The following is a 17,230-nucleotide window of genomic DNA, read 5'->3' as shown; positions in this document are numbered from 1 at the left end:
AGCTAAATAATATTTATGTGGCTATTCACAGTGGTGGCATTTTCTTTTATGAAAAGGAAATAATTGTCCTAAAATCAAAACTGAGCTCTTAAACATTTAGAAATTAAGGTAACATATTTATGCTAAAACTAGAAATTAAGTATCTTTTTTATATTTATTAAACATGAACAGTTGATCATTAGGTAACTTTTATCACAGGGAATTTTCTGCAGTCATCTCCTTGATGTGATATTCCTGCTCATTCAGGTGTGTCAAGACCTGGAGTGGTATAATGGTTTTGTTCTCCATCTCTGATCCATATGTGTGTTTTCACAGGGTGACAGAGTTGTATTATTCAGCCAGTTTACCATGATGCTGGATATTTTAGAGGTTCTCTTAAAACATCATCAGCATCGATACCTCAGATTAGACGGGAAGACTCAGATATCCGAAAGGTATGCTTCTGGTTAGGTTCAGAACATCACTTGTGTACAGCGCTTACTAGAATTTTAAATGTCTCTAGAGCATTGGATAGACTTTTTGCTTTCACTCTTATATTTAGACATTGAAAACTCATGCCTTTAAATGAGATCCATTTTCTTTTTAATTTTTCTCCTGAATTGCATACAGGTATTTTTGGAATAGGTATGAGAATTGTATGGAGTTTTCCTCTTTAAAAAATCGTTTAGGGTTTAGATCATCTTCTCATTTTTAGGATTAATTTTGTTTTTAATTTTTAAAGAATTTTTTTTTTTAAAGAATGCTTTTTCTAGTGATAATGATATCTGATTTACTTTTATCAGCCAGAGAGATGTTCTTCTGCATTAGAGCCAGGGCAACGTCATGCCAAAGAGAACTCACTGATATGATTGGATCTTGTGGTCCTAGCTGCTTCAGATACATTGTCCGCCAGTAGCAGCTGACAGACTTCCAAGATTAAAGATTGCACATGTAGTATTCAGATAAATTAAATGATCATAGGACAAAATTAAACAGATCTGAGTGATTTGATTAAAATAGTAATTGGGAAAGTGATAGTTGAATTAAAGTAATAGTTAATTTGCAGAGAAATAAGAAAGAGTTGATAGGTTGGGAAGATTCATCAATAATAGAGCTGCAGGCAAAGTTAACTCTTAATTCCAAGAGCACCTATTTACATCTTAATGTCTCTTTCCCGTGTGATGTGATTGCTTTTTATTTTAATTACAGTACGTACCTTTTAGTGACAGTTAACCTAAAATACTTATCTTATAGGATTCACCTAATTGATGAATTTAATACCGACATGGATATTTTTGTATTTCTGTTGTCAACAAAAGCTGGTGGATTAGGAATAAATCTGACTTCGGCAAATGTTGTTATACTTCACGATATCGATTGCAATCCTTACAATGACAAACAAGCAGAAGATAGATGCCATAGAGTAGGCCAGACTAAGTAAGTATTTTCCATTGAAATTTACTTTGATTAGTTTGGTTTTTTGAAACAGGGTCTCACTATATATTTGAGGCTGGCTTTGAATTTACTGTGTAGCTTAGGCTGGCCTCAAACTCAGGATAATCCTCCTGCCTTAAACTCCCAAGTATAAGCATATATGCCACTACAACTGGCTTAGTTGAAATTTATTTTTAATCAAACACTACATAGTTTAATTGGTATAGGAGTCGGCCCTGGTGACACACTGGGGAGGCTAGCATTTTTTTAATGTAATTTCTCTCTACACATAGAATTATTGTATCATCTGTAAATTTTATATATTTATTTTTGGCTTTTTGAGGTAGAGCCATTCTGTGTATTCCAGGCCATCCTTGAACTTGGGTGATCCTCCTGCCTCAGCCTCTCTCGAGTGCTGGGACTGCAGGTGTGCACCTCTCATGCCCACCCTATCTGTAATTTTCAAAGTACAGTTATGTTTCTCCTCTCAGATCAGTAGGAAGGGATCATAAAAATTTAACTGCTCAGAAAAATGTGAAAGAATTTAAATTTAAGGAAAGGTTTAGCATACTGTTCAAATTACTCTTTTTAAACTCTTTAATATACTTCACATGCATCAAATAACTTTAGTAACCAATGGACATTTCTTGTATTTGTTATAGAGAAGTACTAGTTATAAAATTAATAAGCCAAGGGACAATTGAAGAATCCATGCTAAAAATTAATCAACAGAAATTGAAACTAGAACAAGATATGACCACAGCAGATGAAGGTAAGCTGTCTGTAAGCAGAAACATCAGGATTTATTAAAATGTGAATTATTCGTTGCCAGGGGAGAACAAGATGGCCCGAGTTCTACACTAGTGTAGGTGGTTCAGAGGATGGTGGAACAGAAACATGCTCAGCTGAGAAGTGCTACAGTCACTAAGATCAGCTTTGCCTGGCTTGATGTGAACTCTATGATTTGGGAAAATTTTGTCTCATACATCCTTTCCCTTATTTCTATCATGAAAATATCACAGAAATAAAATATGTTTGCATAATACAGTTTTATCCACAGTGTTATAATTTGCTATCTGTGAACCCAAAGGTTTGAAGTATATGAAATTATCTTTTTAATGGCATAGTTAGCTTTATATAGAACCCCAACATTTACATTAATTTCATTTGACTGGTAAACATTGAAAGAGAGCAGTAATGCATGTGTTTTGGAAAACTTAATAATTTCAACTCTGCAGATTGAAGCACTTGAGCTCCAGAAAAAACCCTCAAATAAATGACTCCCCTCCACTCCACCCTGTTGATAGTTTTAGGTTTTATAAAGTTTAACTTACTATTTTTTTGAAAAAAATAATAACATTCATATAGTAAAAAGAGCCACTTCTTGCAGCATCGTAGTCTGTGTTTAACAAGCCTTCCAAGTGATGCTGCTTTGAAAGACAGATTGTGGTTTTTTTGAAAGGAGTAATTTAATTATTAAATGTTCTGTCTTTTATCACTTTTATGGAAATTTTTACACAAGAAATATTGAAAGTGTATGGTGAATGAAAGTATGATGCTTTAACATCTACCTTTTCTGTCTTCTGAACCATTAGTATCAGTTGTAAACACTGCAGTGCATTTTCAGAATTTCCTGTCCTCAAGAAAATTAAAGTGATTTCCAGATACTATATTTTGTCCATATCCAAATTTCTCCCTATTATTCTTTTAATGTCTTTCATAGTATTTCTGAAACCACAACAAAAGTTCACACTTTGCATATCATTTTATTATGTCTTTAGTATCTTTAAGTTTAGTAAAATCTCTTTACTCTTTCCCTGCATAAAAGTACTCCTATAATTTAGATTGTAACTGGGGTGTGCACTTGTGAGAGAAGTGATTAGTTGTGCTACATTTTTAGCCCCATCTAATTTATAAAATTAGTCATAGCTTACAGGTGTAAAACAGATCAGCAAGTATTTATGAATTGGCAATTGTGGCATTTTCTATAATCAGCAAGTTAATAAATCTGTTCAAAAGGAATATCCTGAGTACTTGATTGAATTAATCAGGGATGGGTGGATTCTAAGTGATTTGTTCCTATAAGTGTCTAAATACTAGGGTCGAATTTAATTAAAATACAGGGCAACCATTGGGTAAACAAAAGGTAATTTACATTAGTTAATAACCTTCAACCGATACATTGTGCTCAGAATTTTGTGTGTGTAATGGTGTGAATCAGATAGTGTCATGTACTATTCATATTTACACTTTTCCTCATTGTCTTAATTCTTTTACAGCTTTATTTTAACCATACTTTTTATGTAAAAAAAAAAAAAGTATGAATTAAAGTTATGGTTCGGTTGGAATTTAAGGGTTTTGTTGTCTTTATCTTCCCCACTGACTGTAACATAAATATTTTGCTTTTATTTAGCGAATAGGAAAAGTACCACTCGCTATGTAAATTAGATACGATGCAAACTGTCTTTATGTCTCTGTCAAATCAGAACCCTAGCCCTACATGATGATGTTGGCAGTATGTACAGAGAAAATAGTCCTGGTTACATTTGCAGGGGTCATAGAAGGTTTCTAATGGGATGCTGAAGTAAACTGGACCTTGAAAAATGAACAGGAATTCATACAAAAAAGAGAACAGTCAGGAGAATGTATTTACAAAACTCGTAATGCCACTCTGATCTGCAGGTGATGAGGGGACCATGCCAGCAGATATAGCCACATTACTGAAGACGTCAATGGGCCTGTGACAGAGCGTGATGGATTCCTGACTGACAAGGAGATCTCAACTTGGTGCACTCAAGGACATTTACATCATGACGACCATGGGGTTTATGAACATTTGTAACTTTTTATAATTTCCATATCGCATTTCTCATAGTATGGACAACTTTTGCCACTAACTGAACTCTCCAGATGCTCACATGAAATTTCCTAAGAAGCCACAAATAGGTAGTCCTGAAGATGTTGAATAATCATTTTATGCAGTTTTCTGAATGGGGATTAGTTGGTGATTGTTTGTAACAAATATGCTAATGCTTTAGAAATGTCAGTATTTTTGTAATTATTTCTACCTCCAAATATATATATTGTCTTTCACTGGATAATGTGTGTAGATTTTTACATGTGCCTTATTTGACAATGCTTATGTCTTGTTTTTGCTTGTCGGATTTGAAGTTCTTTTTTCCTGTGTTTAAAAAGTGCAGTTGGATAGGTTTGTAGCTTTCATTTTGTTGCTATTTGAAGCAGATGTTCACCAATGTCAGCAAGAACTCAACCTGAATCTAAAGGTGGCATTCCATAAGCTAACATCCCCCAGGTCCTCTGTGTACTTTTGTTAAAACAAATTTGTTTGGCACTAAGTTGTTTTCCAATGAATAGTAACTAAAGAAACCCTTCCCTTGCTCCATGGACTCCTTCTGTTTGTTTCCCTACTGCACTGTTGTGCTTGTTAATTCTGCCTACTCTTGTGCATGTTTTCATTGCTTTCCTCCTGGCTTTTGCTTCTCTAGAAACTGTTGCCAGGTCACTCCTGCTCCAGCTCTCTTCCTGAGTAGTTTCTTCTTGCCACATCCCCATCCATCAGCAAAACATTGGCAACACTTTTCTAGTTTGTCAGAACAAGTTACTTAAAGCTGTCTGACTTGAGAGCAGACTGGATGTGACTTCACATTGAGGCAGCATTAAGTACTGCATGGAAATAGGTCATTAACTTTAAACTCTTTATCAAAAAATATAATTTACCAGTTTCCAGAATTTCCAGTTCAGGACCGCCTGAAGAGAGAGCCATTGTTCAATTCCAATTCAGTGTGGGTGACAGTAAAATTTAGAAGTAAAGTTGTCTATTTGCTATTTAACTCTTGATTATATCTTCCTTTAAATTTTTGCCTGTCAGTCTATATTGCTGTTTTTATTATACATCAGTTTCTTTGTATAACTTGTGAGTTTCATGTGTTTTGTTTTTATTATGTAAATATCATTATAAATAAACTTATTTATAAATCAAAGATTTGTTAATTATTGGAGATCGTACTTTTCAAGACGTTGAACCTGCTACGATGCTACATAAGTAAACCCTCTGGCTTTAGAAGGCACATGAAGCTCTTAGATTCTTTAGATATTATAGGCTCAGAAAACTTACAGTTCAGTAGGCTTACTGAAAGTATATCAAATATACTGAATATATTTTAGCATTATAGGGCTAAAAAGAATCTTCAAATGTTAATACTACCTCCTTCAATATCACAGTACCCAAATCACTTAGTCAGATTGTTGGGAATATTACCTTTTAAAGTCTTACAATGGATTTTTCATAGCTTTTCTGTATTAATGTTTGTCTTCGGTGATAGGCTGTTTTTTATTGTTGTTATTATATTTTTATCTCTAATATAGTTAGGTTCTTCCTGTAATGCTTTATTATGTGCTGGGTTTAATAAAAATATTTGTGATCATAAGTTGTATTTTCACACCCTGTTTAATAGTTTCTAACCCTCCTTCTTACCTTCAAATATATATTATGTTCCGCCCAAGTGAGATCATCTCATGTTCTCAGTGTTGTCTGTTTTTCAATAAATTGTGATTTATTACTTAGGATGTATTCTCATTTGTCCCTTCATTGGGCTGATGTCAGTAAACAATGATTATCCAGAAAAAAAAGACACAGTTGTTAGAGTAATAACCAACTAAAGTGACATTTTTTTTTTTAGAAATGCAGTCACCCTTGGATTGGAAGTATATCTAATATGTCTTCATACTCATTCAGGGCTCCATAGAATTGTAACTTTATCCCAGTAGATACTTATATTAAAATGTCGACTACTGTTGGTGTTGCTAGGATCATCAACTAATAATTGGTATTACTGTCATATATAATGGAGAGATGGGATATCCTGTGATTTGGTTGCCATTTGTGCAACTCTTTTTTTTTTTTTTAATTCTTTTATTGGTACATTGTAAGTATACAGCACAATTACATTTCTCATTAGGAATTGTACCTTTACATAATGCATCTTGGTTCTTATTTTTTCCCCATTCCTAGCCCTCCCTTCACCCCCTCCGCCCTTCCCTATTTACAAAGACTTTATTTCCATTTTTTCCATTTCTCATCATTTTTCTTTTCCCTTCTTTCCTTTCCCCTGCCCCTCCTACTACCCCTACCCCTTTGGACCTTTTCTTCCTATTTTGCATTATCCATTATTCATTCTAGACATTGGTACATTTTAGGTATACAATATAATGACATTCATCCTTGGAAATTTGCACCTTTACATAGTCTCCCTTGGTTCTTATTTTTCACCCTTGCCCAACCCTCCCTTCAACCCCTCCATTCCTCCCTATTTACAAAGATTTTGTTCCTATTTTTCCATTTTCTCATATTAATCCCATTCCCTTCTATCCTTTCCCCTAGCCCTCCCACTTCCTTCCCCTTTGCCCCTTTTCTGCCTATTTCATATTACCTATTATACATTTTAGTCCTTATTTACACTTTCAGTTTCTCACACCAGAGAAACTATTCAGAATTTATTCAAGTGTGTCCTATGTATTTCACTTAAGAGATCTCCTCAATGTGCATCCACTTAGCTATAAATGTCTCTAATTTCTCATTTTTTATGGCTGAGTACTACTACATTTTATAAAAAAGCCACATTTTATCCAGTCTTCAGTTGATGGGCATTTGGGCTGTTTCCAAGTTTTAGCTATTACAAACTGTGCTGCTATGAACATGGGTGCACATATATCACTGTGGTATGATTATTTTAATTCTTTGGGGAAGACCCCCAGCAGCGCAATAGCGGGGTCAAATGGGACTTCCAGTCCTAGTTCTTTGAGGTATCTCCATACTGATTTCCACAGTGGTTGCACCAGTCTACACTCCCACCAGCAGTGGAGCAGGGTTCCTCTTTCTCCACAGCCCTGCCAGCATGTATTATTGGTTGATTTCATGATAGCAGCCATTCTTTCTGGAGTGAGGTGGAATCTCAGCATTGTTTTCATTTGCATCTCTCGAATGACCAGTGATGTTGAACATTTTTTCATGTATTTATTTGCTGTTTCTACTTCTTTGTGTGAGAAATGTCTGTTCATTTCAGATGCCCATTTTTGGATTGGGTCTTTAAATTTGGGAGGTCTGATCTTTTTAAGTTCTTTATAGATTCGAGATAGTAGACCTTTGTCTGAGGAAGAGCAGGTGAAGATTTTTTCCCACAGTGTGGGTTGTCTCTTCACACTGCTGGTGGTTTCTCTTGCTGTGCAGAAGCCTTTTAATAAGAAGAGATCCCATTTGTTGATTGTTTGTGCTAGTTCACAGGCAACTGAGGTTTTGTTCATAAAATCTTTTCCTACACCGATGTCTTCAAGGGTTCTACCTAACCTCTGTTCCAACTGGTTCAGAGTTTCTATTTTAATATTTAGATCTTTAATCCATTTTGATTTTAGTTTAGTGCATGGTGAGAGATACAGGTCTAGTTTTAATCTTTGACAAGTTGAAGCCCAATTTTTCCAGCACCATTTATTAAAGAGGCTATCTTTCCTCCAGTGAGGGTGTTTGGCTCCTTTATCGAAGATGAGATGGCTGAGTGTGTTTGGCATTGTTTCTGCATCTTCTAATCTGTTCCACTGGTCGTCGTCTTTCTTTGCCAGTACCGTGCTGTTTTTATCACAGTAACTTTGTAGTAGAGTTGCAGGTTGGGGATTGTGATACCCCCTGACATGTCTTTGTTACCTAGAATTGCTTTTGCTATTCTGGGTCTCTTCTTGTTCCAAATGAATTTTTGGATTGTGTTCTTAACGTCCATGAAGTATACTGCTGGGATCTCAATTGGAATTGCATTAAATCTATGCATCAGTTTTGAAAGTATGGCCATTTTCACTATATTAATCCTTCCTACTCAGGAGCAGGGGATATCTTTCCATTTTCTGATATCATCTTCAGTCTCTCTTTTCAGAGTGCCATAGTTTTCAGAGAAGAGGTCTTTGATTTCTTTCATTAGGATAATTCCTAGGTATTTCAGTTTTTTGGATGCTATTGTGAAAGGAATTATTTGCCCTATTTCTCTCTCAGTGAGTCTGTCATTCGTGTAGAGGAAAGCTATTGATTTTTGTGTGTTAACCTTGTAACCTGCTACTTGACTGAATTTGGTTATTAAGTCTAGAAGACTTTTGGTGGAGTTCTTGGGGTCTTCTATATAGAGTATCATGTCATCTGCAAATAATGACAATTTGACTTCTTCATTACCTATCTTTATTCCTTTTATTTCTTTCTCTTGTCTAATTGCCATGGCTAATGTTTCCAGAACTATATTGAACAAGAGTGGTGATAGTGGACATCCTTGTCTTGTTCCTGATTTTAGTGTGAAGGATTTCAGTTTTTTACCATTTATTATGATATTGGCTGTTAGTTTTTCATAGATGGCTTCTATCAGTTTGAGGTAGAGACCATCTATTCCAATTTTTTGCAGAGTTTTTATCATAAATGCATGTTGGATTTTGTCAAATGCTTTTTCTGCATCTAAGGAGATAATCATATGGTTTTTGTCCTTGATTCTATTGATACAGTGTATTACATTGATTGATTTTCGTATATTGAACCATCCATGCATCCCTGGGATGAATCTCACTTGATCAGGGTGTATGATCTTCTTGATGATCTTCTGCATTCTGTTTGCCAGTATCTTATTAAGGATTTCTGCATCTATGTTCATTAGTGAGATTGGCCTATAGTTCTCCTTTTTGGTTGGGTCTTTCTCTGCTTTGGGGATCAGGGTGATGCTTGCTTCCAGGAATGAATGTGGGAGTATTGCTTCCCTTTCAATTTCATTGAAGAGTTTAAACAGTAGTGGCAGCAGTTCCTCTCTAAATGTCTTGTAGAATTCAGCAGTGAAGCCATCAGGGCCTGGGCTTTTCTTAGTTGATAAGTTTTTAATGACATTTTCAATTTCATTGGTTGATATTGGGTTGTTCAGAGATTTCAGGTCTTCTTCGTTCAACTTTGGTAATTCATATGTATCTAGGAATCTGTCCATTTCTTCTGTCTTGTCCATCTTATTGGCATATAGGTTCTGGAAGTAGGTATTGATGATCCTCTGTATTTCTGCTGGGTCTGTTGTAATTTCACCCTTTTCATAGCTAATTGCATGGATTTGGGCCTTTTCTTTCCTTTTTCTGACAAGGTTGGCTACAGGTTTGTCGATTTTGATTCTTTTGAAGAACCAACTCTTGGCTTCATTGATTTTTTGTATCGTTCTCTTAGTCTCCATTGCATTGATTTCTCCTCTGATCTTTATAATTTCCTTCCTTGTATGAGCTTTGGGGTTGTCCTGCTCTTCTTTTTCTAGAAGCTTGAGGTTCAACATGAGGTTGTTTAATTGGGCTCATTCTGTTTTCCTAATATGCATATTCACTGCTATGAACTTCTCTCGTAAGACTGCTTTCATTGTGTCCCATAGATTCTGATATGTTGTATTGTCATTGTCATTTAATTGAAGGAACTGTCTGATTTCTTCTTTAATTTCCTCTGTGACCCATTGGTTATTCAGAAGTGTGTTGTTCAATTTCCATGTGTTAATGAAATTTTTTGAGTTTCTTTTGGTATGGATCTCCAATTTCATCGCACTATGGTCTGATAATATACAGGGGATAACTTCAATTCCTTTGCACTTACTTAAACATGTTCTATGTGTGAGTATGTGGTCTATTTTGGAGAATGACCCATGTGCAGCTGAGAAGAATGTGTATTCTGACTTTGTGGGGTGGAAGACTCTGTAAACATCTGTTAAGATTATTTGTTCAAGAGTTCAATTGAGTTCTAGTATTTCATTACTTTTTAGTCTAGTTAATCTATTTGTGACAGTGGGGTGTTGAGGTCCCCCACTACAATTGTATTAGTGCATATATGACTTTTCATGTCTGTTAGTATTTGTTTTATATAGTTGGGTGCACTAGTGTTTGGTGCATAGTTATTTATGATTGTCATCTCTTCCTATTGGATTGTTCCCTTCACAAGCATGTAGTGTCCTTCTTCGTCTCTCTTAATCAGTGTTGGTTTGAAATCTACTTGATCTGCCAAGAGGATAGCTACTCCTGCTTTTTTTCAGGTTCCTGTTGCATGGAGTATTGTTTTCCACCCTTTAACTTTCAGTCTATGAGTTTCCTTTTGAATGAAGTGTGTTTCTTGTATGCAGCATATTGTTGGATTTTGCTTCTTGACCCATTCTGCCAGTCTTATATTTCTTTTGATTGATGAATTGAGACCATTAACATTGATGGTTATAACTGAAACGTATTGACTTGTCATTGCCATGACTTTTTCTCTTTGTTTGGTTCTCCCCCTTTACATTTAATTTCTTGTCATGCCAGATGGGTTCATTCTGCTTTGCTTCCTGGGGTTGTGATCCTCAATATCTGTTCCTAGGATATTGTGTAAAATTCTTTGGAGTGCTCATTTGGTATTCACGAAGTTCCTAAGGTGTTCTTTGTCATGCAAGTATCTTATTTCTCCATCAGTTTTGAAAGATAGTTTTGCAGGGTACATCAATCTGGGTTGGAGGCTGTTTTCTTTTAGGGCTTGGAATATGTCACTCCAAGATCTTCTTGCCTTGATGGTTTGTGTTGAGAAGTGTGCTGTGATTCTGATGGGCTTTCCTTTGTATGTGATTTGTTTCTTTTCTCTGACTGCTTGGAGAACTTTGTTCTTCTGTTGTGTTTCTGGAATCTTAACAATTATATGCCTATGTGTCGATTTTTTTTGATCAAGGCTATTTGAAGTCCTATATGCCTCACTTATCTGTATGTCAAGCTCTTTTCCCCTGCTTGGGAAGTTTTCTGCCATTATTTCTCTGAAGAGATTTTTTTATGTCATCTCCACTCTCTCCTGTTTCTTCATTGACTCCAATCAGTCTTATGTTATTCTTCTGGATAGCTGCTGGGTTGATTTCTCATGTTCCCTTATCATTTTGAAGCAATTTTTCTTTTCCTGGTCACTAATTGCAATCTTATCTTCTATATCTGAAATTCTGTCCTCACATTGGCTCATTCTGCTGTGTAGACTTTCAGTGGAGTTTTTCATGTCCTGGAAATCTATTTACATCTGTTTTATGGATTCCATTTGTTTCTTATGTTGGGATTCCATCATGTTCCTGAGCTCCTTTCTAGATTTATTAATCATGTCTTGCACTAGGGGCACAATTTCTCCTGTTATCTGAGAAATTATTTCTGATTTTATTTTTTCCAGATCCCCTTTTGTTGCCAGTTCAGTGGGTCCAGGTGGTTGAGTATCAGAGCGTTCCATCTCATTTCCCTTTGTGGTTGCTGTAGGTGATCTGGACGTCTGGTTTTGAGACTTATTTACGTGTTTTCTCATTTCGACTGGGGTGGGGGGCTGTTAGCGCCTGCACAGATTACCTCCTCTGAGCTGGGAGAGGTGGGACAGGGGCCTGTTCTCTTTCCCATTATGCTCCAAACTGACAGTGCACAGTGTCCATAACAGACGACCTCCTCAAGGTGGGTAAGAATGTAAATAGATGTTGAGTAAAGACCAGAACCTGATGAGAGGGCCTGAACCCTCACCCTAACCCTCATCCCAGCACTAGGAGGCTGAGGCAGGAGGATCAAAAGTTTCCATCCAGCTTGAGCTGCAGAGGGGAGACCCTGTCTCAGAAAATAAGAGGCAACATTCTGTTTCATAGGAGAGGGTAGTGCTTGTGCTTGATCAGAGACAATGGACAGTGATATCAAGCCTGTCCTAGAGCGGGCCAAAGAGAATAACTTCCCCAGGGTCCAAATGACTTCCAGAAATCTGGGAAAGCACTGAAAAATCCCAGACCAGGTGGGGCCACCTTAACTCTTGAAAGACTCCTCTGCCTGTTCTGTGGTCCAGCGGCATCTGATGTCCCCAATGAGAAGTCTGTCGGCATTCAGAGCAAGATGTTCTCCACAGCCAGATTTCAGAACAATTCACTGCATGAATGCAATACACACATGGCAGAAAACCAAAGATGGAAATGTTCAACTGAGAACAGTGCATGCGTGTGTGCAGAGATGTACACAGCCAGATGATCACCAAGGACGAGACCCTAGGTTCCCGCCCTGATAGGGACAGAGCCTGGACTGACCACTGCTCCCTGTGCAGGACCAGAACCTGGCTGTGCCTCCCTTCCCTGCCTGCACTGACCCTCTGCCTTTCCAGCCTCCCTGGCCTGGGCAATGGAGGGAGTTACGCCCTCCCTGGCTCCGCCCTCCCATCTGCCTCTCCTGCCCTGCCCCCATCGCATCCCCCAACGGCTGGGCCACCTGGGCCAGGCCATCTCTGTGCCCCAGGAAGACCCCCACAATGGGCTCTCCCCTCCCTACCGTTTCCCTCCTCATGGCTCTCATCCCTCCTTTTGCTGCTTCTGGTCCACTTGGGAAGCAGTGTCCTCTGCACCTGCCAACCCCCACCAGACCCCGCCCCCACCCACCTGGCCACGCCCACTGCCGTCTAGGCCCTCCCCCGGCCTGCACCAGCGGAAGTAGAGATCTTGTGAGAGCAGACAACATGCAAGAAAATGAAAGAAAAAGCCACCTGACCTTTTACAAAACTAGAAATTACTTTGCAGAAAAACACTGTAAAGATCATGAACAGGTACACTGGGTGGGGGGGGGGACCAGACTGACAATGCCATCGCCCCTCGGCAACCAAAAGTTTCACACTCACAGGACATCTTCATTCCTTCTCCATTCCCTTTCCCTCCCCTACTCCCTCCATCTCTTCATCCCCTCTCCCTCTGAGAACCATCTGTCTCCCTACTTCCTATTACTTGTCTTTCCTTTTCCTTTTTTTTATTTTTTCAGTTTCTCACAGAAAGAAAACCATATGATATTCAAGCTTGTGTGTCTCATTTATTTCACTTAGCATCAGGTCTCCAGGTGCATCTATTCTTCAAATGACTCAGGTTTACCTTTCTTTATGGTGGTGTAGTTCTCCATTGTGTATAAATAACCTGGTTTTCAGTTTTAAAACTCAAATTATCCCTGAAGGACCTCTCTCTCCCTTCCCCCACCCGCTCCCTCCTTCCCTCCCTTTCTCTCTGTCTCTCTGTCTCTGTCTCTGTCTCTCTCTGTGGTGGACTAGCTGTTCCAAACAAATTAGCCTCCCAAGAATAACCATGAAAGTATTTAAAACACAGGAAGCAGGTGTGTGAAGGGCTCTCTAATGGTGTTAAATATAGCAGCAAAGCCTTGAGGAACCAAAATCCTGGAGCACCAGTGAGACCAGCACCAAAATCAATCCAGCAAGTGTGGCCCTTCCTCTCCTGGTATTCACAGCCAAACTGCACAGGTCTAGGGCAACACTCAAAAAAACTGAACAGAAACATTCTGCTAGAGGTAACTTCTTTTTTTTTTTTAATTTTTTTTCTGGTACTAGGGGTAAAACTCAGAACCTTGTGCTTGCAAGGCAGGCGCAGTGCCACTGAGCTAAATCCCTGGCCCTTTAGAGGCAACTTCTTGAAGCCTCTAAGAGTTCTGAGCCAATATTTAACAGTCTCCGCTAGGGAGACATGATTTGTACTTCTAGCCCTATCACAGAAGTGAGCCTCAAGCCCATGAGCTTTTGAGATTGCAGAATCATTATGGCCTGGGATCTGAGCAGACAAAAATACACCAGCCTCAGGTCCATCAAGGTGCTCTGCTTAGACTTTGCAAAAAAGTTAAGTCTCCTGGCAAAGAAGATCTCATTGGTTGAATTTTCAGCCCAAAATGACCAGGAAACAGAAACTAAAGATCCCAAATGCAGAACACAGAAGTAGCTCCACAGGTAACCCAGACTTAGGGTTTTCATTAATGTGGCCATGAATACAAAGCAACAGATGGAAATGAAGCACCCAAGAAAGAAAACCCATACCTAACCAAGACAGTGGAGTGAAATTCATACATCCGCCAGCAGTGTCAGAAGTGTGCGCACAGAGGCCACCTTCCCCGTGACAGGATTAAGTCTACGTTTCACATTGCCCAAAAGTTGTAGTTCCTATGTAGGTTGCTAAGATCTTCCACAGAGAGATGTGGTCCCCAAAATTTATTTGCAGACCAAGTGATAAACAGTGTGGCCAAGGCACACCATCCAGTATGTGTTTTACCATGAAACAGAAAAAAGAAACAAATAGGAAGAAGGAAAGTAGGAAGGAAGGAAATAAGGCAGGCAGGCAGGAAGGAAAAAATATTCATTTCTAACATCTATACTATGGAAAAATACATAACTTTAAGGTGAAACACAAAATACAATAAGTCCACTCTGCACTTTGTTTCCCCTCAGCACTGGGCAGTAGTGGTATCAGGAGACCAACCAGCCTGTCAGGGACAAGACAATGCCCAGGGAGAGTTTGTAAGCCTGGAGGTGCAGCAGCTTCAGGGGGAAACAATAGATGGAACCAGCAGCACTAGCCCCAAGAAGAGCCCACAGCTATTGTAAACTGCAAAACCAGTGTGTAGTTTTTCAGTTACATTGAAAGTGATTCCTTCCATAAGGCAGGATAGAGTTTTTCGGGAGCATTTCTACATAAATTTTGGGGAAAAATCATTTCATAATTAAAATATGACTATAGCTGTCTAAAGTCCAATGTTGCCTTGCCCATGAGCTGGCTAAGGCATGCAGAAACATAACTCCATTTTGCCTGCGGTCACAGCTGAGGCCTCAGTGGTCTGTGATGCTGTGGCGCTCAAAAGATTGCATCAGCTGAAGACATCCTGGTTCCTTGAGAACCCAGTAGTAATACGTAAGAAAAAGGTTTCACCTGAGGAGGGAAGAGTTCCTTATCAGCTCAACTCATCCCACCAACTGTGTGGGAATGCTCTCCTTTCTGCCCTCATCAGCATGAAATTGGTACAGAATCAGATATAAGATCACTACCACACCCTAAGTCACCTAATACTCCCCCCAATTATTATGTACCCAGTAAATAGTGGCTAGCTCAGAGTCTTTGTCTTTGCCCACTCTGAGGCACTGACCTCCTGGCTCCCCATATACTTTGAAATTGAGCAAGTCTCGATTGTCTTTTTTTCTTTAGCCCTTTATGATGTCCCCCTTTCTAGACAATCAGAAGAAATCCACCTCTGATAAAAGTTGGAGAAGAAATCCTGTGCAGTGCCTGGGATATTGGAGGTTTAAAAGGGCGGTATTTGGGGAAGTAGTTAACTGTTTAAAACTGAGCCACAGAACAGCTTGGTTTCAGGGTTTCTGGTGTCACGGTATCACAGTGACTGGGTCAGAGACAGCCATAAGAGAGTCATGGAAAGGGAGCAAGCCACACATAGACCCCTGAGAAGTTTCTGCTCAGGCTGGAAAATACACTGGCCATGGCCTCCATGGTGAGAAGCCAGGTCCAGCGTGTTTGGCTTTCAGAGGCAGCTGGATCTGAAAGTCCTGGCCATAGGGCTAGTGGTCTGCTTCAACATCCGACCCACTGCCTATTTCCAACACACAATGGTCTGATTGCTTTCCCTACCTACCAAAGTGACAAGGACACACTTTGGCTGGGGTGGTTGCCACAGCCCAGGGTGTACAGACAGAGAGGGTATTCTTATCAGTAATGAACTAGAGCTCCTGTGGCTCCACATTTTCAGTAGAGTTTCATGTCTTTTGGATTTTTCAACATTCTAATGGGTATGTGCAAGTATTTCATCCTAATCTGCAACTTCCTAATACAATTATGTTGGCCACCTCTTCATATGCTTATTGCCATCAGTCTATCTTTTTGGTAAAATATCTATCTGTTCAAGTCCTTTGCTGAGATTTAATCAGGTTATTCATTTTCTTATCCTTGAGTATTCCCAATTCTTTGTATATTTTCAGTAACAGTTCTGTATCAGATACATACTTTGCAAGGATTTTTTCCAAGTCTGTGGCTTATCTTCTCATTCTCTTGATCTCTGTTCTTTTAATGTGAAGTTGTTTTGTTTTGTTTTTGGTTTTTTGCCAGTGTCATTCTTTGGGACTTGTAAAACTTTTTTTGTCAACAACCACTTTCCTAGATGGGCATAGTGGAGCACATCTGGAATCCCAGCACTCTGAGAGGCTGAGGCAGGAGGATTATAGATTGAAGCCCAGTGTGGGTGAACTAGCAGCTTTGAGAGACCCTGTCTCAAGACTAAAAAAAAAAAAATAACACTGGAGATGTAGCTCAGTGCCAAAGCCTGGGTTCAGTCTCTATTACCCCCCCCACCCCGGTTTATTTCTGCATTACCTGCACTCAGTTCCTGTATAGAGCCTATTGAAGGGTAGCAGTGCCATATTCCCACATGTAGCCCTTTGCCCATACCTCCACTAATGGTTAATTTGAATCCACTCCAGCATGATCCCTTTTTGTTCATTTTTGTAAAATATCCAGTGGACTTACCACTTGGTTACAAGCAAAGCATACAAAAGCACCCTATGCTGTCTGTGCAGATTACTGATATGATTGAACATTGTTCATTATGTGCATGTTCTTAATGTAGAGAATTGTGGATTAAGGAGCTAGCTGCAAAGTTTATACATCACCTGATTACTCTTAGTTGCTATGCTGTGGTAACTGAAATCTACACCATTTTGAGGAGGAAACTGATGTTACTGAACAAAGCATTTGTGCATTTGGAAGTGGTGCAAGTAAAGTCCACATGTAAACTATTTTTCCTCAGTTATAAGTGGTGTGAAATTTTCCAGGTGTAATGGCAGATGGATGCCTGTAATCCCAACACAGGGGTGGCTGAAGAAGGAATATCTTTGTGAATTGAAGGGCAACCTGAGCTAAAAGTGAGTTTGAGGCCAGTCTGTAGTGTATAGCAAGATACAGTCTCAGACAACAACAACCAAATG

General features: G+C 38.8%; 1 protein-coding gene across 4 annotated transcripts in view; it reads left to right on the top strand.

Moving 5' to 3' along the window:
- Smarcad1 (SNF2 related chromatin remodeling ATPase with DExD box 1) overlaps nucleotides 1-5,998 on the top strand; it is a 65,459-nt gene extending 59,461 nt beyond the window's left edge. For all 4 annotated transcript variants that reach the window (XM_004848083.4, XM_004848082.4, XM_021261082.2 and 1 more), the window contains 4 exons: nucleotides 316-434; nucleotides 1,234-1,416; nucleotides 2,076-2,185; nucleotides 4,096-5,998. In XM_004848083.4, the coding sequence (XP_004848140.1) occupies nucleotides 316-434; nucleotides 1,234-1,416; nucleotides 2,076-2,185; nucleotides 4,096-4,157 (474 nt within the window). In that variant the 3' untranslated portion in view covers nucleotides 4,158-5,998. The remainder of the gene's footprint in view (nucleotides 1-315; nucleotides 435-1,233; nucleotides 1,417-2,075; nucleotides 2,186-4,095) is intronic.
- The last annotated feature ends 11,232 nt before the right edge of the window (nucleotides 5,999-17,230 follow it).

This window comes from Heterocephalus glaber, unplaced genomic scaffold (genome assembly GCF_053883595.1).
Source record: "Heterocephalus glaber isolate CG9 unplaced genomic scaffold, H.glaber_assembly_v1.0 deba00001454, whole genome shotgun sequence".
Classification (NCBI taxonomy): domain Eukaryota; kingdom Metazoa; phylum Chordata; class Mammalia; order Rodentia; family Bathyergidae; genus Heterocephalus; species Heterocephalus glaber.
This window is presented reverse-complemented; position numbering and strand designations above follow the sequence as displayed.